This window comes from Hippopotamus amphibius, chromosome 8, assembly GCF_030028045.1.
Source record: "Hippopotamus amphibius kiboko isolate mHipAmp2 chromosome 8, mHipAmp2.hap2, whole genome shotgun sequence".
NCBI classification, from domain to species: Eukaryota; Metazoa; Chordata; class Mammalia; order Artiodactyla; family Hippopotamidae; genus Hippopotamus; species Hippopotamus amphibius.
In genome coordinates, this window is record NC_080193.1 from 108,226,161 (window position 1) to 108,251,227 (window position 25,067).

The following is a 25,067-nucleotide window of genomic DNA, read 5'->3' on the forward strand; positions in this document are numbered from 1 at the left end:
ACTACATTTTATTAACAAGGTAAGTAAGGTGACTGAGAATGTTAGTTATGCGGCTTGACTAAGCCTGTGTCTGTAGTTAAGGGGGGTGTTAAAACTAGTCCCCAAGTCTTCTGCCTTTGTCCAGTGCTTACTGTTCCACAGTTGTTTTAAGCTACTTTTTGGAATGAAATGCTTTAAAAATGGGTAATGAGGCCGTCGCAGCCACCGCCTGGCCCCCCGGGACCCTCCACCCCACCGCCCCCGCCCAGCCTGCCACGCCATGCCGCCGGAGAAAACCTTCAAACAGGGCCGAACCTTCGAACAAAGAGTAGATGTCCAACTTATCGGAGAGCAGCATCCTACCAAAATCCCAGTAATAGAACGATACAAAGGTGAGAAGCAGCTTCTGGTCCTGGATAAAACAAAGTTCCTGGTGCCTGATCACGTCAACATGAGTGAGTTCATCAAGATAATTAGAAGGCGCTTACAGCTTAACGCTAATCAAGCCTTCTTCCTGCTAGCGAATGGACATAGCATGGTGAGTGTGTCCACGCCGATTTGTGAAGTGTATGAAAGTGAGAAGGATGAAGATGGATTCCTGTATATGGTATATGCCTCTCAGGAGATTTTTGGAATGAAATTATCTGTGTAAGACTTTAAAAAAAAAAAAAAAGCATCTATTCTAGAATTTTTTAAACCCTATTTACCAAGGAATAAAAAAGGGATGTTACCAACTGATTGATCAGTTCATCTAATCACAGATCATCAAAACAGTAGTGTTCCTGCCTTAGGAGTTTTAGGAAGTTGTTTTTTGGGACTTCAAGCAGAAAAACTGAGCTCCAAATGAGCACATTCAGCTTTGGGAAACTTTATTCCTTTATTATTTAACCTAGGCTGTCTTGTTTTCAAATTTAGAAGTTTAAAAATAAAATACTTTGCATTCTAAGTTGCCAATAAAATAGACCTTCAAGTTATTTTAATATTTTTTTTCCCCAAAAGGAACTTGCAGTTTGAGCATTCACAGAGACATTGTCTTCTCTTTAGGTTCACAGAAGTGTTTCTACTCACCTAGAGAAATCTTTAAGAGGCTCTTTAGGCCTAAGTTGTCAGGCATAGCCACCCCACCCCACCCCCAATGCATTTGCCCTAATAGTTGGCAAAAAGCGGGGTGGATGTGGGTGTATAGGAAATAAGAGAACAGACCTATTGTCCAGGGTTCCTGATTGCTAATAAGTATATTTCAAGACAGTGCTCTTGTTATGAAGTTTTCATTTGGTTTGTTCTCTAGACAGCAGTAACACAGAAAAACAGCACTGCTCAACAGGAACCTTGAATAACGTATAGTTTTGGCCAAGTTTCTCAAAAGGCCTAGAGAAAGAATGACATGTTTTTGTTTTGAATATTCTCTTAAGAGCTCAAAATAGTGCCTGCTTTGGCAAATAAACAAGCAGTTACATGGGTTTCATTCTTTGGGACAAAGGTAGAATGCTACAGGATACTGAAATTAAAAGCATTAAAATTCAGATACACTTCCTCTACCTTTTGGCTTAAAGCTGTAGATGGTCCATGTTTTATGTTAAGTATGTGACTAATGTATGTGACTAATATATTTTATTAAAAAGCATTTTTAAGAGTGTTTCAGTTCACTGTTAGGTCATGCAGTCATCAGAATTCCCCCACTCCATGTGCATGTCAGTTTTGAAAATAGCAAAAGGAAACACAGATTAATGTCAAACAGTAAACATTTTCAAAGTCCAACTAGAATAAGTAACCAGTGCTTCCGACTACCTGCATGGGGTTCACTATGTACTATTTTTGTGAGAGCTGTCACAGAAGGATCACAGACCTATTTGAGACTGTATGTGTAGCAGGTCACCATTTACCCTTGTGTGTTTAGATGTGTGTGGAAAACTTGTATCTGTTAGTGGCAGTTATTTACTGTAATTGAGGAAGAAAAAGCAATATTACTGCATATGGGCCCTCAACCCCTATCAACTACTCTTCCTGATGCATGCATCTGTCCACCTGGCTAACTGTTACTATGTATATTTTTACATTATGTAAATTCTTAATTAGCCTGTCTTGTTTAGATTATATACATCATTATATCTGACATTCTTGTAACTACTGTGTGATCAATAAGATTCCTATAAGAAACTCTGCTTTTTAAAGACAAAAATACCATACTGAGAGGGGTGACTTATAATCCCACATTAGCGGGTAGTTACTCTATTTATAGGATCTTTAAAACAAATCCGTTTTTAATGGACTAAGGTGAATAAAGGCACAATTAAAAACTGTAAAAAAAAATGGGTAATGATTATTCACAATGCCTTCTAACATTAATCATCAGAGAGAAATGAAAAATTTTAAATCTATTATAAGAAGAGAAACAGATTTTGTAACTATTTTTATATTTAACCTTTAAGGAAAAGAATCAGTTACTGTTATAGCTTTAAAAGGTAAGCAGTTAAATACTCTTCCATTTAAGAAGTTCTCTTTAGATTTTGACCTGTCCCCGGACAGTGGCTTCTGATCTCTCACCCCTGGCAGGCAGCCTGGGTAGAGAAGGCAGAGGTGTCACCTTCACCTACCTGCCTCTGCTTCAACCAGAGCAGGCCTCCTGTTTTTTGGTGTTTATGTTGAGGATTTTTAAGATAAAATCCTCTTTGAAAAAAAGTATCCTGCTGTTTAAAAAAAAAAAGTTTGAAAGCCAGTGTTCTAGAAAATAAAGGTACATCTAGCTACACCAATGGAAAAGGTGTGCATTGGGTGTTATTCATGTTAATATTGCTGGTAAGTGAATTTGTTCACACCCCAATAAAGCTGGAAAAATAAAAGAATTTTTTTTTAATTTTTAAAAAGAAATCAACGTGTATAGAGGAGCTTTTAATGGCTTTCCATTAACTCTATTAAAAACAATTCTTTGCATTTACAGCAAAATCTAACATTATCTGAGCCTTCCTTATTTTTATCTTAGCTCCTAGCACTTTCTTTTCTTCCGCCTTTGGATATAACAGATCAGGGAGGCAAAACGACTTCTGGTTCAATGTTTCTTTCATTTGCTCATTTCTTTTATCCATTCACCTAACAAATATTTATTTTGCAACTAGCCTGTGCCACTGAAAACACAGCATGCACAGACTTGGTCTTTGCTGTCTTGGATCTTACTGATTTGAAAGAAGAGACAGAGATTACACATGGGATGAAGATTAGATGGGAGTACAGGGTATATGGGAGCAGGCACTGCATATAACAACATAGCACTGTTTCACATCTCTTAGCTTTCCTCTGTGCTCTTCCAGCTATTTGGTGAGTTCCTTAAAATTTCATCCTTTAAGATGCAACTCAAACACCTTTTTCTGTGACATCTCTCTTGACCTCTCCAATGAAGTGCCAATACTGAAGCTTTTACAGATTTCTACGGTTGCCCCTATTAATGTGTCTATAACTGTTTCTCTACTCCAGCTCTTTGAGGATACCCAGTAGGTGCCCAGTAATTGATTAATCTACTTTGAATACACTGTGCTGCACAACTGAACATATTATGCAGATTTTTTCCTATTAATTTGAAGTCTCACATAGGATAATGTAGATAATTCATAATAAAGAAAACGTGATAGGACTTCCTAGGTGGCACAGTGGTTAAGAATCCACCTGCCGAGATCTCGGGTGTAAAGAGATACAAGCGTTTAGTATTCGATCTGCCGCTCCCTTCCAGGAAAAAAAATGGCCCTGTATCTTTTAGATTCCTTCAAATAAGCATTATAGAGGAAAAAAAGATGGCGGCGAAGTAGAGAGACGTGGAGTGCATCCCTCTCCACAGATGCATTGGGAATGCACGGAAGGACGCAGTCATTCCCACAGAGAACCAGCTGAACACCAGCAGACGGCCTCGGACACCGGAAAGGGCTGCGGAGAACCTGACATAGCCGACTGAATATTCGTCTAATCCAATACTTGGACATTAGTCTGAGGCTTGGACAGTCTTCTATAAACACCTCTATCACCAGGACAAGCAACCCCAAAAGCTTGGACAACCATGAGGAAACAAAGAAACACCATGCAGGCAAAGGAGCAGGAAAAAAACCCACAAGACCAAATCAATGAGGAGGAAATAGGAAAAATGCCTGAAAAAGAATTTAGAGTAATGATAGTAAAAATGATACAAAATCTCGATAACAAATTAGAGAAAGTACAAGAAACAGTTCATAAGAACTCAGAAAAACAAACAGCAATGGATAACAAAATAACTGAAATTAAAAATACTCTAGATGCTCTAACCAGCAGAATGACTGAGGCAGAAGAACGAATAAGTGAGTTGGAAGATAGAATGGAAGAAATAAACGCCACAGAGCAGGAAAAAGATAAAAAAATAAAAAGACTAGAAGACAGCCTCAGAGACCTCAGTGATAACCTTAAACGTACCAACATTCGAATTATAGGCATCCCAGAAGAAGAAGAAAACAAGAAAGGGTCTGTGAAAATATTTGAAGAGGTTCTAGTGGAAAACTTCCCCAACATGGGAAAGGAAATAATGAACCAAGTCCAAGAAGCACAGAGAGTCCCATACAGAATAAACCCAAGGAGAAATACACCAAGACACATATTAATCAAACTAACGACAATTCAACACAAAGAAAAAATATTAAAAGCAGCAAGAGAAAAGCAACAAACAACATATAAGGGAAAACCCATCAGGATAACAGCTGACCTTTCTACAGAAACTCTGCAGGCCAGAAGGGAATGGCAGGATATACTGAAAGTCCTGAAAGAGAGAAACCTACAGCCAAGAATACTTTACCCAGCAAGAATCTCATTCAGATTTGAGGGAGAAATCAAAAGCTTTCCAGACAAGCAAAAGTTAAGAGAATTCAGCACCACCAAACCAGCCTTACAACAAGTGCTAAAGGAACTTCTCTAAGTAGGAAACACAAGAAAAGGAAAACACCTACAAATACAAACCCAAAACAATTAAGAAAATGGTCATTGGAACACACATGTCAATAATCACTTTAAATGTCAATGGATTAAATGCTCCAACCAAAAGACACAGACTGGCTGAATGGATCCAAAAACAAGACCCTTCTATATGCTGCCTACAAGAAACCCACTTCAGACCAAGGGATACATATAGACTGAAAGTGAAGGGATGGAAAAAGATATTCCATGCAAATGGAAGTCAAAAGAAAGCTGGAGTAGCAATACTCATATCAGACAAATTAGACTTGAAAGTAAAGACTATTAAAAGAGACAAGGAAGGACACTACATAATGATCAAGGGATCCATCCAAGAAGAACATATCACAATGGTAAATATCTATGCCCCCAATATAGGAGCACCTCAATACATAAGGCAAATGCTAACAGCTATAAAAGGGGACATCGACAGGAACACAATTATAGTGGGAGACTTGAACACCCCACTTACATCAATGGACAGATCATCCAAACAGAAAATAAATAAAGACACACAAGCTTTAAATGACACATTAGACCATCTCGACTTAATTGATATTTATAGGACATTCCATCCAAAAACGACAGACTACACTTTCTTCTCAAGTGCACACGGAACATTTTCCAGGATAGATCACATCTTGGGTCACAAATCAAACCTCAGCAAATTCAAGAAAATTGAAATCATATCAAGCATCTTCTCAGACCACAACGCCATGAGACTAGATATCAATTACAGGAAAAAAACTGCAAAAAATACAAACACATGGAGGCTAAACAATTCACTATTAAACAACCAAGGAATCACTACAGAAATCAAAGAGGAAATCAAAAAGTATCTAGAAACAAATGACAACGAAAACACAACAACCCAAAACCTATGGGACGCAGCAAAAGCAGTTCTAAGAGGGAAGTTCATAGCAATACAGTCCTACCTTAAGAAACAAGAAAATGATCGAATAAACAACCTAACCTTACACCTCAAACAACTAGAGAAAGAAGAACAAAGAAACCCCAAAATGAGCAGAAGGAAAGAAATCGTAAAGATCAGAGCAGAAATAAATGAAAAAGAAAGGAAAGAAACCATAAGAAAAATAAATAAAACTAAAAGCTGGTTCTTTGAGAAGATTAACAAAATTGATAAACCATTAGCCAGACTCATCAAGAAAAAAAGAGAGAAGATGCAAATCAACAGAATTAGAAATGAAAAAGGAGAAGTCACAACGGACACCTCAGAAATACAAAACATCATGAGAGACTACTACAAGCAACTATATGCCAATCAATTGGATAACCTGGAAGAAATGGATACATTCTTAGAAAAATACAATCTTCCAAGACTGAACCAGGAAGAAATAGAAACCATGAACAGACCAATCACAAGTACAGAAATTGAGGCAGTGATTAAAAATCTCCCAACACACAAAAGCCCAGGACCAGATGGATTCACAGGCGAATTCTATCAAACATTTCGAGAAGAGTTAACACCTATCCTTCTCAAACTCTTCCAAAATATTGCAGAAGGTGGAGCACTCCCAAACTCATTCTATGAGGCTACCATCACCCTGATACCAAAACCAGGCAAAGATGTCACAAAAAAAGAAAACTACAGACCAATATCACTGATGAATATAGATGCAAAAATCCTCAACAAAATACTAGCGAACAGACTGCAACAGCACATTAAAAAAATCATACACCACGATCAAGTGGGGTTTATCCCTGGGATGCAAGGATTCTTCAATATACGCAAATCAATCAACGTGATACATCATATCAACAAATTGAAGGATAAAAACCATATGATCATTTCAATAGATGCAGAAAAAGCTTTTGACAAAGTTCAACATCCATTTATGATAAAAGCTCTCCAGAAAATGGGCATAGAAGGAAATTACCTCAACATCATAAAAGCCATATATGACAAACCAAAAGCCAACATTGTTCTCAATGGAGAAAAACTGGAAGAATTCCCTCTAAGAACAGGAACAAGACAAGGGTGTCCACTCTCACCACTGTTATTCAACATAGTTTTGGAAGTGTTAGCCACAGCAATCAGAGAAGAAAAAGAAATTAAAGGAATCCAAATTGGAAAAGAAGAAGTAAAATTGTCACTCTTTGCAGATGACATGATACTATATATAGAAAACCCTAAAGACTCTACCAGAAAACTGCTAGCACTCATTGATGAGTTTAGTAAAGTAGCAGGATACAAAATTAATGCACAGAAATCTCTTGCATTCCTATACACTAACAACGGAAGAGCAGAAAGAGAAATTAAGGAAACTCTCCCATTCACCATTGCAACCAAAAGAATAAAATACCTAGGAATAAACCTGCCTAAGGAGGCAAAAGATCTGTATGCAGAAAACTTTAAGACATTGATGAAAGAAATCAAAGATGACATAAACAGATGGAGGGATATACCATGTTCCTGGATTGGAAGAATCAACATCGTGAAAATGACTGTACTACCCAAAGCAATTTACAGATTTAATGCAATCCCGATCAGATTACCAATGGCATTTTTCACAGAACTAGAGCAAGAAATCTTACGATTTGTATGGAAACGCAAAAGACCCCGAATAGCCAAAGCAATCTTGAGAAGGAAAAATGGAGTTGGTGGAATCAGGCTTCCTGACTTCAAACTATACTACAAGGCCATAGTGATCAAGACAGTATGGTACTGGCACAAAAATAGAAAGGAAGATCAATGGAATAGAACAGAGAACTCAGAAGTAAGCCCAAACACATATGGGCACCTTATCTTTGACAAAGGAGGCACGAGTATACAATGGAAAAAAGACAGCCTCTTCAATAAGTGGTGCTGGGAAAATTGGACAGCAACATGTAAAAGAATGAAATTAGAACACTTCCTAACACCATACACAAAAATAAACTCCAAATGGATTAAAGACCTACATGTAAGGCCAGACACTATCAAACTCCTAGAGGAAAACATAGGCAGAACACTCTTTGACATACATCAAAGCAACATCCTTTTTGACCCACCTCCTAGAATCAGGGAAATAAAATCAAGAATAAACGAATGGGACCTCATGAAACTTAAAAGCTTTTGCACAGCAAAAGAAACCATAAACAAGACTAAAAGGCAACCCTCAGAATGGGAAAAAATAATTGCCTATGAAACAACGGACAAAGGATTAACCTCCAAAATATACAAGCAGCTCATGCAGCTTCATACCAAAAAAGTAAATAACCCAATCCACAAATGGGCAGAAGACCTAAATAGACATTTCTCCAAAGAAGACATACAGATGGCCAACAAACACATGAAAAGATGCTCAACATCACTCATCATCAGAGAAATGCAAGTCAAAGCCACAATGAGGTATCACCTCACACCAATCAGAATGGCCATCATCACAAAGTCTGGAAACAACAAATGTTGGAGAGGGTGTGGAGAAAAGGGAACTCTCCTGCACTGTTGGTGGGACTGTAAGTTGGTACAGCCACTATGGAAAACAATTTGGAGGTTCCTTAAAAAACTACAAATAGAACTACCATATGATCCAGTCATCCCACTCCTGGGCATATACCCAAAGAAAACCATAATCCCAAAAGAAACTTGTACCATAATGTTTATTGCAGCACTCTTTACAATAGCCAGGACATGGAAGCAACCTAAATGCCCATCAACAAATGAATGGATACAGAAGATGTGGCATATATATACAATGGAATATTACTCAGCTATAAAAAGGGATGAGATGGAGCTATATGTAATGAGGTGGATAGAACTACAATCTGTCATACAGAGTGAAGTAAGTCAGAAAGAGAAAGACAAATATTGTATGCTAACTCACATATACGGAATCTAAAAATGGTACTGATGAACTCAGTGACAAGAACAGGGAAGCAGATACAGAGAATGGACTGGAGAACTCGAGGTATGGGAGGGGGTGGGGGGTGAAGGGGAAACTGAGAAGAAGCGGGAGAGTAGTACAGACATATATATACTACCAACTGTAAAATAGTCAGTGGGAAGTTGTTGTATAACAAAGGGAGTCCAACTCGAGGATGGAAGATGCCTTAGAGGACTGGGGCAGGGAGGGTGGGGGGGAATCGAGGGGGAGGCGTCAAGGAAGGGAGGGAATATGGGGATATGTGTATAAAAACAGTTGATTGAACCTGGTGTACCCCCAAAAAAAATAAAATAAAATAATAAAAAAAAAAAATAAGCATTATAAAATAAAAAAAAAAAAAAAAAAAAAAAAGAATCCACCTGCCAATGCAGGGGACACAGGTTCGAGCCCTGCTCTGGGAAGATTCCACATGCCACGGAGCAACTAAGCCCATGTGCCACAACTATTGAGCCTGTGCTCTAGAGCCCGTGAGCCACAACTATTGAGCCCATGTGCCACAACTATTGAAGCCCATGCGCCTAGAGCCCGTGCTCCACAACAAAAGAAGCCACTACAATGAGGAGCCTGCGCTCTCAGCAACTAGAGAAAGCCCGTGTGTAGCAACGAAGACCCAACACAGCCAATAAATAAATAAAATAAATTTATAAAAAAAAAAAAAAAAAAGAAAACCTGATAGCGGTTAATGTCCTAAATGCAAAAGAAATATGAAAAGAATACTTCTTTTTGTCTGTTGCTAAGGACAGCTGTTTTGAATGAGATCATGTGCCTTACTCAAAGATATTAGCAGCCGTGTGTTTGGATTCCCAGTCTTGGTTTCCCGCAAGCTTTGCAAATACTGTGATGCGCTGGCTTTTGGGAATGAGAAAGGAGGTTTATACATAAACCAGCATATTGTTAATTTTGATGATAGAAATAGAAGAGAAGCCTTTCTCATAAATTTTCTCCTGTATTTTAACATGAAACATACTTTGATTTAATTAAAAGTTAAAGAAATCAAAAGTTAGGGTCAATAAATTAAGGATAGCATTCTGGGTAATTCAGGTACATATGGATTTTGGTTTTTCTTTTGTTTTGGTTTTTTTTTTTTCTGTTTTCAAGCTTAGAATACTTTTGCTTTTCCAGTGAGGCTTATAATACAGTAAATATCCAATGCTGAGAACATATTACTTTAAAATCTGGGTGCTATAGAAATCTTCCCTAACAGGATTAAGACTTTATTCTACTGGTGAGGGAATAAATTTTCACTTTTGGGGAAAAGAATCAAGTCTGTAATACTTAAGTTTTATAATGTATATTTTAGCTTTGAAAAAAGACATTTATACATATTAATGTAGACATTCTTAATTCCTTGTGAAACTAAGAAACAATTTAGGGAGAATAAGGGATGCAATTGTATAACATCATAGTATTTTTTAGTAAAGAATAATTTAAATATTAGATTTTATGCAAAAATTGTTAATAAAAGTTGAAGTAATTAAGCAAAACTTAAATGTTATAGTATATCATAAACTCTCCATAACTCTCTAGGAAATTAATAGATTTTAAAAGTCTGATCACGTAAAAATAAAAATGAGAAGTTGATATCTATTATCACTATTAAACAATAATTTATTATTATTATCACTATTATTGTTTAACATTATTAGGAAAGTTCTTTTCAATGAGGGTGCTGTAATATTTGGAAAGAGGAAACACTATTATCCTATTCATAGACAATATATTTCATCTGGAAAACCAAAAAGAATTAACTGAAAAGCTATCTGAAACAAAAACTTAGAATGATTTTAACAATGCATAGAAAAAAAAAGACAAAATTTCACACACACACAAAAAAGACCTGAGGAAGACATTTTTTCACTGATAGGAAAACTAAATGTGAAAACATCAACACTTTCAGAAATAAACATTTTAGAAATGATACTTATTATTTCTAAAGTTAACCTAGAAGAAAGTACAGAGGCAATAAAAATTCAGAAGAAGAGTAAATTTGGAATTAACCGAAATAAGTTCTGGAATAAACTCTAATATATATAAGCCTTTAATGCATTAGAAGGTAAACATTATAAAACAATGCAAAATGATAGGTCATTCAGCACATGGTGCTGGAAAAATTAGTTTTGTGGAAAAACATATCAAGTCATAGTCTCACATCAAATGTGCTCCAGATGAATTAAAGAGTTAACTATGAAAGAAAAAAAAAGAGAAAACATAAATGCTAGAAGAAAACATAGGGGAATAACTAAGTTGTCTTTGATGGGAAAGAGCTTTGTAAGAAAATACACAATGGAAAAAGATTAAAAAGGAAAAGAATAATAGATTTGACTCTACAAATTCATAATTTAAGCCAAGAAATATTATATAAAAGAAACTTGAGAGAATATCAATCACAATTTATGGAATTTATTTGTATAACAATTTAAGCAATCCAACACTAATCAGTATTTTAAGACAATGGGTAAACATATTCCCTGACTTGATATTTAATGAAATTGTGAATTACTGATAATTTTTTAAATGTATTAATTTTTTAATGAGTCTTTAACTTTCAGAGATACTTAGATATTTGCAGATGAAGTTTTATGATGTCTGGGATTTGTTTGTAAATAATCCAGGGTGAGATGAGCAATAGATGAAACAAGATTGGCTGAATAGGCAAGAGTATACTATTTTACCTCTGAAAGAGGTGAAAATTTCTGCAACAAAAAGTTGAATTATAAAAAGAAATATAAACACATTTTAAAAACAAGCAGAAAACTGGGGGAGATAATTGCTGCAACAATATTTAAAAGTACAAATAAAGTTTAAAAACTAGCACATTTTGACAGTTGGTGCCCGTTGTTTCCTAATAACCATTCTCACCTCCTTGCTATTAGCGCCCCCTGTGCTTACTTGGGCACATTGCATTCAGAGTAAAGAAATAAATTTCCTAACTTCTGTCTTAGTTGTATATGGTCATGTGACTGTGGTCTGAGCATCAAGATGTAAGTGGAAGTGCCATTTGTGATTCCCAGAAAATATCCTTAAAAGATACTTCTTCCTTTTCTGTTTCTTCTTCTTTTTTTTCCCCCTGATGGCTTCAATGTGCATGTTCTTTGAAAGACTATTTTGGCCAAAAAGATAAAGCCGTATGCCAAAAATGGTGAAGCAGCAAGATGGCAGGAACTTGGATCTCTTACAGTTTAGACACAGTCCTTCCAATCCTGGGCAGATTACCTCAGGCTCCCCTTTACAAGAGATATAAATTCCTTCTTGTTCATGTCACTATTATTTGGGGTTTTTTAATCACTTGCAGTTGAACCTAATGGTGAAAATATGCCCCACGATAGGAAAATGGGCAAATATTTTAGCACACAGTTTCTAGAAGAAAAAGTATAATTAGCCAAAGAGCACCTAAAGCATCAAGCCCTAAATTTTAACAATATTTTTTACCTATTAAGTTGTATAAGTCATGAATATAGTATTTAATGCCAGCAGTATCACATAGTGGTTAACAGAGCTGTGTAAGAAGCAAGACTGCTTAGTTCTGCTTTGTCATTCACTAGATGATTTAACTGAAATTTTTGCTACAGTCAGCTTGCTTCAGTTTCCTCACTTGTAAAACTGGGGTAATAATATTTGATGCTTTTTAAAAGTTGCAAGGATGATGAAAAAATAAAATGCCAGCATGATGTCTAGTGTTTGTAAGTACAGTGATATTATATAAAAACAGGTTTAATACAGAAGAGTGAGTGCCTATTGCAACTGTGAAATCTCTACAGCCTTTCAGGAAAGTAATTTGGCAATATAAATAAGCTTTAAAATGTTCGTAACTGTTGACCATTAATTGCACTTCTAGGACTGAGGCCTGGCCAAGTAATCAGAGGTGAACACAGAGGTTTATTCAAAAAGATGTTGACTGCAGTAGTAACAGTCAGAAAAATGGGAACAATCTAAATAATAGGTTAATGTATTTAATATACTATGATGCACTTGTATAATTTACCCATGAAAAATAATCATTTTATTCAAGCAGAAAATTATAATGAATTTAAAAATCATCTGACATACCTGTTTTTGTTAAAGTCCCAGTAGTGAAGGAAATTGACAAGACAGTTTAAGGAATTTATTTAGCTAGGAGTGACCTGTGGGAAGGAGCACTGCAACTGAGATCCAAATACCTATCATCCCAATGCCCTGAGCGGCTGCTTTCCTATCAAGAGTGCACATCCTGTCCCTTGAAGGACTCTTACAAAGTGCCGTGATTTGAGTTTGGCTATGGCAGCACCCCAAACACCAAAATGTAAGACTTCAATTTGGCAAATATATAAAGTACCTTAGCAATGTCACTGATCTTTGATCCGAGATTCCCTTTCTAGAATGCTATTATAAGAAAATATTGTATAACACAAAGTTTTTGTGTACAGCACTACCTATAATCTCGAGAATAGGAAACAATCCAAATATCTAGTAATGAAGTATTGGTTAAAAATAACAGAACATTAATATTATAGACTATTATGCATGTTTATTGTTTTTTTAGTAACATGGGGAAATATTTATGCTATAATGTCAAGCAAAATAATTAGGATGTGAAATTAGATATATTGTTTAGTCTCAACTGTGTGAAGAAAAAGATAAATAAAAAAAACCGAAAAGAAAAATATTTAAATTCATATACAGTTTTATGTCATTTTTCTATCAGGTTATATATGCTATGAGTCAATTGTGTAAAATAAATTGGGGGAGGGAGAGAAAGATTAAGAAAAATATAACTAGAGGTTGTTTTCCAGTTTCTTCTGTCGAAAGATAAAGTGAGGCATATCAAAAATTTTGGACTTTATTTGAGCAAAAATCTGTTTAAATCAGGCAGTGCCAAACCAGAAGTGATAAGGAGCGCTCCTCCAATAGGAGCTGGGGAAAGACTTAAACTGTATAGAGAAAGTAAGGAAGCAAAGAAAGGAAACTCTTTGATTGACTATAGTTTAAATCCTATTTGGCTGTTTGCGATTAGTCATCCTTTGAGTTTGGATTTCATAACCTTGAGGCATTTACAGGCTTAAATTTTGGCTTACTTATGTAAGCTACCATGCCTCAGAGCCATCTCAGTCTAATGCTCCTTGTTTAATTAATTTAACATTTCTTTATTTTTTCTCTATATTTTCCACATGTTCTTCAATAAGTGTGAGTTACTTTTATAATTAAAAATGTAGTAACTGTTTAAAAGTCACAACTAGAAATGTTTTTTCTCTGGTGTCTTATACCTCACTGCCATCATACTTGGGCACATAGTGAATCCTGGAGTGGAGTGGGGGGACTCCAGAGTAGGACTCTAAGAGTATGGAAGCAGGCAGGTTGACCAGATAGCCCCACCAATGAATCCCTTTCCATATACATCTATTTATTTGATGGCATCATTTCTTTTTAAATTTTTTTTGGCAACTACCCATTTTACTTGTATATTTTTTAAATTTGTTGAAGTTTGATTTACAGTGTTAATTTCTACTGTACATAAGTGATTCAGATATACACACATTCTTTTTCATATTCTTTTCCATTATGACTTATCACAAGATATTGACTATAGTTCCCTGTCCTATACAATAGGACCTTGTTGTTTATCCATTCTATATAATAGTTTGCATTCTGTATAATAGTTTGCATTTACTAATCCCAAACTCCCAATCCACTCCTCCCCTAATCCCCTCCCTATTGGAAATCACAAGTTTGTTCTCTATGTCTGTGGGTCTGTTTCTGTTTTGTAGACAAGTTCATTTGTGTCATATTTTAGATTCCATATATAAATGATATCATATGCTATTTGTCTTTCTGACTTCACTTAGTATGATGATCTCTAGGTCCATCCATGTTGCTGCAAATGGCATTTCATTTTTTATGGCTGAGTTGTACTCCATTGTATATATGTACCATATCTTTATCCATTCATCTGTTGATGGACATTTAGGTTGTTTCCATGCCTTGGCTATTGTAAATAGTGCTGCAATGAACATTGGGATGCATGTATGTTTTTGAATTAAAGTTTTCTCCAGATATATGCCCAAGAGTGGGATTGCAGGATCATATGGCAACTCTATTTTTAGTTTTTTAAGGAAACTCCATACTGTTTTCCATAGTGGCTGCACCAATTTACATTCCCACCAACAGTGTAAGAGGGTTCCCTTTTCTCCACACTCTCTCCAGCATTTATTATTTGTGGACTTTTTAATGATGGTACGGCATCATTTCTTTATATGCAGAAGTCAAAGATAGTTATATGGGTAACTAGAAATAGCAGCAATTTGGAAGCCTGGAAGAATTTGGAGGGCTGAAGGTTTATAGTCAATATTTAAAATAACATGAAATCTTTTTCTGATTTTATTCCAGTCTTGCTAGAAAATGTTGGAGAAGAGCTAGATCCGATCCTGGAACCTCTTTTACTAAAACAGACCTTTAAGCAGGGTGGGAGTACATGTATCCGACTTGGGGACTCTACCATTGAATATTCACCAGACTTCCGCTTCTATATGACTACCAAGCTGAGAAATCCTCACTATCTTCCTGAAACTTCAGTAAAGGCCAGTATCTAAATTAAATGTTTCTTTACCAGATTTTACAATTAATGGCTGTATTTTCCTCCTGAGCCATAAGAAAAACAGGTCTTCCTAAGTAAAATGGGTTTTGTCCTTGTTTGGCATTTCCTGAAATTGCTATAATAATTTCCAAATGTTGCTTTTGTGTGTGCATGTAAGTAACAAAGGAGACTTCAGTATGCAGTGAAAAAAGACCATGAGAATCTAATTTCTGGAATTGATATTATTCTTAGATTTTCATTGTTAAAAATAGATAACATATATGCACATTCTTTCTTTGTAATAAAAGATAATATGCTAATTCTTAGCATGGGAATTCAGGAACAGAACTCCATTCTTCTTTCTCAGAATAAGGTTGCTGCTATCTGATTTTATATAATTACTTAAAGGAACTGTTTTTGATCACTTGTTCTTTTAAAATATTAAAACTTTCTTTAACAAGTAAAGTTAGTTTAAAGTTATAGTCAATGACTAAAATGACTTGAGACGTTGATCTGTACCTGAGCTTCTGGAAGTTATTCCATTTTTTATTCACAGTTCTTAGCCCTGGTTAGCACTTGATAAATGTTTGACGAATGTTTGTAGAATGGGCGAATAAGGGAAGGAAGGATAGTTTTCATTTATAGAAGCTAGAAGGAGAGGACGTTAAGAAATATTCAGATTTTGAAAGAAACATATAGAGGCAAGATTTATCCAGAGAGTTCAAATGCTGTCCTTTATTAGAAATGTTTAAATTAACATAGACATCTCTCTGTAGAGCCAGAAGAAGCACTAAGATGATATAATTCATGCCCTCCAAGGTGAATACACACGGTCCCTGCTCTCAGGAGGCTTACACTGTAAATAATGTGTATGTCAAGTGACAATGTTTATGACTAGGAAGACTCAGAGGAACTCAGAGTTGGGGACACACTTTAGACTGGACCTTCAGGAAAGTCAGAAAGACTAGGGGAAGGTAGGGTGACCCTTGAGCTTAATTTTAAAAACACAATGCTAAAATATGAAAATTCTTAGCCACTGTTTTTAATTAATTAAAATAAACATGTTGTCTAAACACCTAAAATTGTGTTATGTATTTACCTATTAGGAGAGGCAGTATCTGCTAGTAGTAAAAAGCGTGGATTCTGGAGCCAGACTCCCTTGGTTCAAATCCCAGCTCTATCACCTGCCAGTTGTGTGACTTTGGCCATGTTATTTAACCTCTCTGTGCCTCAGTTCCCTAGTCTATAAAATGGGAATAATAAGTGTTTATCTCATAGAGTGATGTGAAGACTAAATAATCTATGTAAATTGCTTACAACACGGCCCAGCAATAGTGTTGTATGAGTATTAACTATTAGAAGTATTATTTAACTTTTAAATATAAGTGAAAAAGAATGACGCATTAAAAGAAAATAAAATCCCCAAGCTGCATTACCAAAAACATTTATAAATAAATCACATGGAAAATCTTTTTTTTTACTTTTCAGTAAAATTTATGAAAATATCACAAATAGTGTAAATACTGATTTATGTACACTAATAACTAGTTATAGTAGAAGTCATAAACTACTCTGGAGAGGAAACTATTTTATGATTCATTACTGAAATCCTTGAGATCCCTAGAGTGTTTTATTGCTTCATTATTTTTAATTGCCAGGATTGATTAAACAGGGATTAGAAAACAGTGAGGCAGTTACTTGCTTTCCTTTACAAATTAAAATACTTCTCCTTGATCTTGTTTTTACGATCTTTTATGTACCTTTTGCTTTCAAAAGTACCCAAGGGATGATATTGTGCTGCTATGATTCTTTTGAATCTAAATGAAAATAAAATTGTGAAAGCTTATTTGTATGATTTTAAATGTTTGTGAGCAAATGGCTAGATTTGCAACATCTTGATCTCAAAATATCTAACATTAATGGAATATGAATGAATACCTCCTCGTGTCTGAGGTAAAAGTTGTAAAACATACGTTTCCCTAAGCACTGTGACATGGTTTGGAGATTAAAGCAGGTGTAACCCGTGTACTTGGTTTCTCATGCCAACAGGAAAAATCTCTTATAAACATTAATGGTAATTTTTCCATGAATAAATGCCAAAGCAGTAGAGAATTGCATAACAACATTTAATCATTTTTAATTGCTCAATTTCAAGAATTGTTGCTTATTATTACATATAAATCTATGATTATTCCTATGTAATCTATACTTAGTGGCATCCAAGGCCCGCCATGGGGCAAGCCAGGCAGAAGGTTTTAACTCAAGGGCAGCACTGTGGAGAAGGTGCCTGGGTTTGGATGGAGGAGGGCGTTGCCTTCACAAGGGTATAGCAAGGAACTGTTTTACACTTCCTGATCACAGGTGGGAAATTTCTCACGAAAACAAAATTACTCTCTTCCTGTAGAGGAAATATTCTCTTAGCAAGGGAAGGTAGGGAAACACAAATTCTCCCACTCCACAGTCAGGGCTGAAGCACATGCAGATGTTTCATAGTCTGTGTGTCTGAGATTTCACCATCAGTTCAGCATAGCTACAGTGAAAGGGAGGAGTGGGAAGTGATGCTCAAGACATAGGTGCAGACCTTAATCCAAGACGTGAGGACAGGCAGACTGCAAAATAGATCCTTAGAAAAGCAGGGGAGCAGGGGAGGTCAAATTAAGCCAAGGTCAAGTGTTTATTGGCTTATGGATTCATTGGTGAACAGAGCCAGAAAATTTCTGTAGTTTATTGCTGTGTGTATTGATGGGTATGTGGAGGCAGGAATAAGAGCAGATTGTAGAGGGCTGAGGAATGAAATGAGGCTGAGACATAACATTTTCAGTTACATAGCTATGAAGGCACAAAGAGAGATCGTTCAATAGCTGAAAGGGATTGTGTGGATGATTTGTTTTTTGCTTTTTAAAAAGGGAGACCTAAGCATGATTACTTTCCCACTTATGGGAAAGACTCAGGAGAGGGGGATTTTAAGATGTAGGCAACAGCGTGAGACCTGCCTGTAAAAGTCATTAGATACAAGGATGAAGCAGGGTTAGCAGACTGCATCTTGATGGACACTGTTGAACTGTATATTCCTTAGTTCATAATAGTGGCTCAGAATCATATTTCAATATGATATTATAATATAATATAATATGCTATATTGTAATATAATTATATTATAGTATACATCATTATAATATGTAATATGATTATCATATTGTGAATACCTTATATGCTTATGACAAGTAAGTGTTTTTTCTCTCATCTCATTGTAAGATCTCCTTTGTTTTTTGACACCACTGGAATCCTTAAAACATAAATCAGCTAGTCCAGCCAGTGGACTAGGATGGCCTCCAGCCTGATTCTAATTGATTTGGGGATTAAAGGGTTGTCAGAAATTGGACCATTTTGAAATAAGAATAAATTGATCACCAAACAAAACCCTCTGAAGTATAACATTTATGACCATGAGAAACTTCAGTGGGTTTTTAATCCAACAATCCAGTTTGCCTATACCCTTAATCTCAGTCTCTACAAATTCCACTTTTCACACATACTACCATGGTAAATAGAGTCAATTTTAAGATCAGAATTTGAAGTGTATAAGCAGAAGCTTTCTCTGTTGAGGCTTTCTCAACAGAAACACCGATGCCTTTGTTGTGTGCTCTTTCATTTATAGGTGACACTATTAAACTTCATGATCACTTCTGAGGGAATGCAGGATCAGCTTTTGGGAATTGTGGTGGCACGAGAGAGGCCAGACCTTGAAGAAGAAAAGCAAGCCTTGATATTACAAGGAGCGGAAAACAAAAGGTTTTAAATGTTATAAAACACAGAATTATTCTTACTTGTTTCAAGATTGCTTAGAATCAATTAAAGTATATTTAATTACTTTGTTAGGTTTACTAGGTGCATGGAATGGGAAGACTTAAATGGAAAATATGAAGTATTATAGAGTCTCTATGTTAATTTGGAAAATTGCATTGCAGAGTATATTTTTACATACAAGTTCTTAGGCACTGGAAGAATTCAAAGGCCTGCCACAAGTCAAGGCAATATATTTTCAACTATTCAACCAAGTTTTAGCACAGAAGTTTTAGTATTCATTATGTAACTGAGGTTACCTGTTTTCACTGGAGCACAGTCTGAATATGTTGCATTCCACTTTCTGCTTGTAATATCTATATCATAGGTAAAAAGGGTAATGCTCTATAAGTCATGAAAAATTTCAGAAAATAAATGGAGTGATACTTTCTGTTCATTGGGGGCTGAGATTCCCGACGGCAGAGTAGATGGGCTTACCTTATCTCTCTCTAGTTACCACATAAATGATCATTAGAAAGAGAAGTGGAGCAGAAAGGCCTGTCTTTTTGACATTTTGCAAGATAAGAAATTAATTGTACAGCATCAATGTTACGGATATTTGTCACGACGTGATGCATTTCTTTAGGTTACAAGCTCTGTTTCTTATAAAAGAACATATACGTGAAGTGATTTTTAATGATGATTTCTTCTTCTGAGAAAATTGTTTTATTCCAGGCAGTTAAAAGAAATAGAAGACAAGATTTTAGAAGTTCTTTCATCTTCGGAAGGCAATATATTAGAAGATGAAACTGCCATTAAGATATTATCTTCCTCCAAGGCTTTGGCTAATGAGATTTCTGAAAAGCAGGAAGTAGCCGAAGAGACAGAGAAAAAGATTGATACCACCCGCATGGGCTATCGACCTATTGCCATTCATTCCACCATCCTGTTTTTTTCTATTGCTGATTTAGCTAACATCGAGCCCATGTACCAGTACTCACTGACCTGGTTTATTAACCTTTTCATCCTGTCTATTGAAAATTCAGAGAAATCAGAAATTTTGTCAAAAAGGTATGTAAAAGCAATACTAGTAAATACTAATACTAGCTAATGCATGAAAAATAAATAGTAATGGGTGGCCGTCATTGTTGTTTCAGAGTGGTGTGCACCTTACAGCCACATAACTAGAATGAACTTGATTAATAATTGTACCAGAAATAAATCTGAGGGTTATAAATTGAACAGATATGACCAAATTCAGTCTGCCAGGACTTTGTTTAAATAGATAATGGGATTATAATGTAATTGTAAAACAAGGAAGCATTTACCTCTGTTTATCATCTGCAAAAGGTATTTATGATTGGAGGCATAGAAAAGAGGAGGCAGTACCCCTAAAAAATATGACTCTTACCCTCTGTAAGCTTACATTTCAAAAGTTACAAATTTACCTTTTGATATATACATTTATAAAATTTGTCAGATAACAGGGTTTTTGAAAAATAATCTGTTGTGATTGTGTTATTCTTATTTATATAAAATACCTTATTCTACTGTTGGCTATTGCAGTGAGTAATGGAGTTAAGACCTACTTAATAGTAAGTCTACAAGAGAATAAAATTTCATTTTATTTGTTGTCAGTGAGAGAAATTTTAGTTGGTATTAAAACCTGTTTTTAATAGAGTCCAACAATGAAATTGCTTCTCAAAGAAAATAATTGTGACTTTTGCCCTTTATAACTTTATCAATCAATACAAAGCAAGATACTTCAGTTTCCTGACTGTTCATACCCACAAAAGAAACTCAACTTACTACTTATCACTCCCAGTTAAGAATTATCTTCTAGAAACCCAAAATGCTCATCTCCTGGAATCTAAATTGAATTCTTTCATTTATCATGGTAGAGTTTGCTAAATTTTAAATGTTCTCAGACTGAGCGATTTTTGGTTCATCTCATTGATTCTTTTACAAGCCTGTATATGGAACTAATGAAGCTGTAAGACTGACACTTGGCTTAACAAGCATTTTTTCAAATGTCTGTCCAGGAGAAAGAGAAGAAAGGGAGGAGGAGGGTGTCTTTAGGGAAGGAATGCATGATGGTAGACTTTAAAGTTTCTTTTTATATTAAGATATTTGAAAATGTTTAGTTGATTTCTCTATTTCTTCCAGTATTCTTCTGACATTTTCAAGATTAGCAAGGATTACTGAATACAGAAAACAAACTTTAAGTGACCTTTCTTAGAAAAGTTCCCAGCCATTTGCATTATTTACTTGAACAAGCATGTCTGGTTTTCACACTAGATTCTGAGTTCCCTGAAGCAAGGATTTTTTTTTAATATTCCTAGAACTTAGAACTTATCACAGAGCCAGTCACTGGAGTGACACAGTAAATGATGCTCTGCTTTTCACTGCAGTTCTTAATTTCTACCTTGGTTAAAACAAGATCATCAGAATGCTATTTTAATTAGCTTAAAATCAAGGTATGTACTAGAGTCTAGAAAAGAAACTTTCTTTGCTTTGTCTTTTAAAGACATATTTTGTGTACAAGATTTAAAAAGTAGGACAATTTTATGCTTTAACAGTAATTTGTTCCTTTATTATCTCATTATATCAGATTAGGACTCAGCCACAAACATAACACCTGCTTCTTCATAACTATGATATAGCCCCTTACGATTTATAGAAAATAAAATTATTTTACCCAGATGTAAGATTTGAATGAAAACCCAAAAACCAAATGTGACTTTTTATTTTTAGTCAAAATCCTTTAATTTAGAAACAATGAAAATCATGTTTATGGCAAAAGTGATCTTAAAAATATAATTCTGGGACCAAAGAGTAAATAGAAAAAAATGCATTTGAAAACTTTGATTGAAGTTATTAATATTCTTACAGAAACATGCAGAAATCAGAAGTATTTGCTTAATAAATTTTCATAAGTGAGCACACCTGTGTAACTAGCAGCCAGGTCATGGCATAGAACATTATCAACTACCCAGAAACCACTCTGTGTCCCCTTCTAGTCACTATAGCCCCATCCCCCAAGGTAATCACTGTTCTGACTTTCACCACTAGAGATGAATGTTGCCTGTTTTAGAACGTCACATAAATGGAATCTCATGGTCTACGCTCTTTTTTGTCTGACATCTTGCACTTAACATTGTGAAATTTATATGGTTTTGCACAGTGTGGAGGAGTGGTTTATTCACTTTCATTGTTAAATAGTATTCCGTGTGCTTGTTATTGTTGGGCAAGTGTAAAAGCAAATCTCCCAATCTAGAAATTTTCTCCATAAAGTAGTAGAGAAAGAAAACAGTTTATTATAGAATAATTATTAAACCAGAATGTGATCCACATCTACCAGCAATTCACTAAGAGACTGCAAAGACAGAAATCTTCTCCTAACTTTACCGACTGAGTTAGCAAACTGGCTTCATCCAGAGGAAAAACGAATGTCTTATCTTTATGACAGGAGGTAGTTTTGCAGCTAGGAGCCATGAAAATGGTTCTCAGGTCTTTGAGAAGGACATTCCTGGGTCATAAAGTTGACAAAAAGACTACCTAGTTTTCCTAAGAATTTATACACATTTCAAGAGAAGAGAAAGTACTTATCATTTTAAATTTTAAAAGTAAATGCTCTAAGAAAAAGGAGAGGGAAATCTCTTAACATTTTCAGTATAAAGAAGTTAAACCTCTTATTTTTATTCGTCCCTTCACTATACCAAAATTATTCATTCGCTCTGCTGTTGAAGACATTTGTGTAGCTTCCAGTTTGGGGATATGAATTTTTGCTGTCTTGTACGCTCTTGTATGTGGCTTTTTGTATGTGCACGTCTGGTAGGTATATATCCAGGAATGGAATTGATGATCATGGGGTATGCATGTGTTTCATTTTAATAAATATTGCCAAATACAGTTCCACAGTGGCTACAGAAAGGGAGACTCTCCTAGTTGTCTTGTTTAATCTTCTTTTTTTTTTTTTAGGTAAAAAGTAAGAAGCTAGCTCTCATTCAGAACTTAGAGTTCTCATAGAAATCATTTTTTTATTTGTCAGTGATTGATAAACATCAGATAACCTGTTAAATATGTACAATTTTTATTTGTCAATCATACCTCAATAAAGCTGGAGAAAAAAACAAAAAACATCAGATAACCCGTGGTCTCTGGGCAGCAACTGGATTATAGCTATAACAAAGACATAGAAAGCACGTGACTATTCATACCAGACAATTGTTTGAGAATCCTAATATTGGTCTAAAATTATCTCTAATTTCCTTTTACTCAGAGATAAAAATATTTCATTTTCATTTGTCTTCTGATAGTTGTTGTTCATAATGATTATTATTTAATAATACCAAACATTATAACAAAATACATGTTATAACTACTATGGTGTTGATATATACTATGAAATAGCCATAATAATTGGGATCATCTGTTTTTTATAAAATTTTTTTTTTTTTTTTTTTTTTTTTTTTTGGCACACGGGCTTAGTTGCTCCGCGGCATGTGGGATCTTCCTGGAGCTGGGATCGAACCCGTGACCTCTGCATTGTCAGGCGGATTCTTAACCACTGCGCCACCTAGGAAGCCCTTTATAAAATTTTTAATGCATCAGAATGTATTATAGCTAAATAAATAACTATAGCAAAAAAATAAATACAGAAGCAAAAATCTAACTAGAATATAGCTTTGTTACAGGAACCAAACTCAAATCAATCTCTCTCTCTCAAAAATACATGTAAGATCACACAAGCCTGTGCGCGCACACAGTTTTTTCTTTTCCTTCTACTTCTGTCAAGATAATTTTCCCATGTTATTAAATACTCTTCTGAAATATAATTTTTAGTAGCTGTTCGATATATGTTTTAATGAATGCACCATAATTTTCTTCATAATTTTCTACTTGTGAGACTTGCAAGTAGTCTCCAGCTTTTGTATCATAAATAGCGCTGCAATGAATATAAATGTCCACAGCATTGATTATTTCCTTTGGCTAAATTCCAAAATTAGGATAAAGGTGTTCATTTCTTTCAGACTCCTGATATAAATTCCTTTTCTGTAAAGTTATTCAAAGTTACAGTTCCATCAGAGAAGCATGAATATCTTACAACACTGTGTCACACATCAGCATTGAAAATAATTTTTATCCTCCTTTATACTGTAGCAGATTATTAAAATATATTTTAATTGGCATTTTTATCACTAATAAAACCAAACTTGAATTTCTGGTATGATTGACCCTTATAATTTTCCTTTTGATCTGCCTATCTACAAGAGGAAATTTGTCTTAAAGTGCAGAAATTATTTTATACTAGAGAGACCAAATTTGAGTCAGCCTATATTAAATGGCTGTTACAGATGAGAGAAATTAAATGCCAAGTGTGAAAAGACCATCTGCTGGCATAAAAATGGGGACAGAAATTGTATGATTATTTAAATTTTCAAAGAATTCAACAGCAGCTAGTTTCAAGGCCGTCTCTACCAAACCTTTTTCAGAGTTCTCAGTTAGAAATAAAATATGTCAATTTGTTGTAATTCTTTCTATGGGAGTGTTGGTAGGGGATAAAATAGTTAAAGAAATAGAGAGGTAAGGAAAAAACTAGAGCTAGGATGATCTACATCTTAGGATATCAGTCTGGAAATAACCAAGAAGTGCTCGTACTGCTAGATTTTTTTTTTGCAGACACATTAAGAAACACCAATGTAATTTTGTTTAATCATGATCAAACTATGCTAATTTTTCTTTTAGATAATTTATCTGCTTCGATAGTTCAGGTCATTAATCTATGTAAATCATTAGCTTACTACAGTCTTCAGCTGTTTATTTTTACTATAACTATTATAACCTATGTAATAAAAATATTTAAAAAATTTTTGTCTCGGTAGTTTATCCCTCATGAGATAATTAGTGCA

At 35.0% G+C, this 25,067-nt stretch overlaps 2 protein-coding genes across 2 annotated transcripts in view; both read left to right on the top strand.

Annotated features, from left to right (window-relative positions):
- Positions 1–25,067, top strand: part of DNAH7 (dynein axonemal heavy chain 7) — a 244,682-nt gene that overhangs the window by 175,540 nt on the left and 44,075 nt on the right. Inside the window, exons 49-51 of the mRNA XM_057746773.1 lie at positions 15,186–15,376; positions 19,031–19,164; positions 19,891–20,226. Of these exons, the coding sequence (XP_057602756.1) occupies positions 15,186–15,376; positions 19,031–19,164; positions 19,891–20,226 (661 nt within the window). The remainder of the gene's footprint in view (positions 1–15,185; positions 15,377–19,030; positions 19,165–19,890; positions 20,227–25,067) is intronic.
- LOC130859399 (microtubule-associated proteins 1A/1B light chain 3B-like) lies at positions 260–631 on the top strand. Its single transcript, XM_057746774.1, has one exon. It carries the CDS (start codon positions 260–262, stop codon positions 629–631), a length of 372 nt encoding a protein of 123 aa, XP_057602757.1.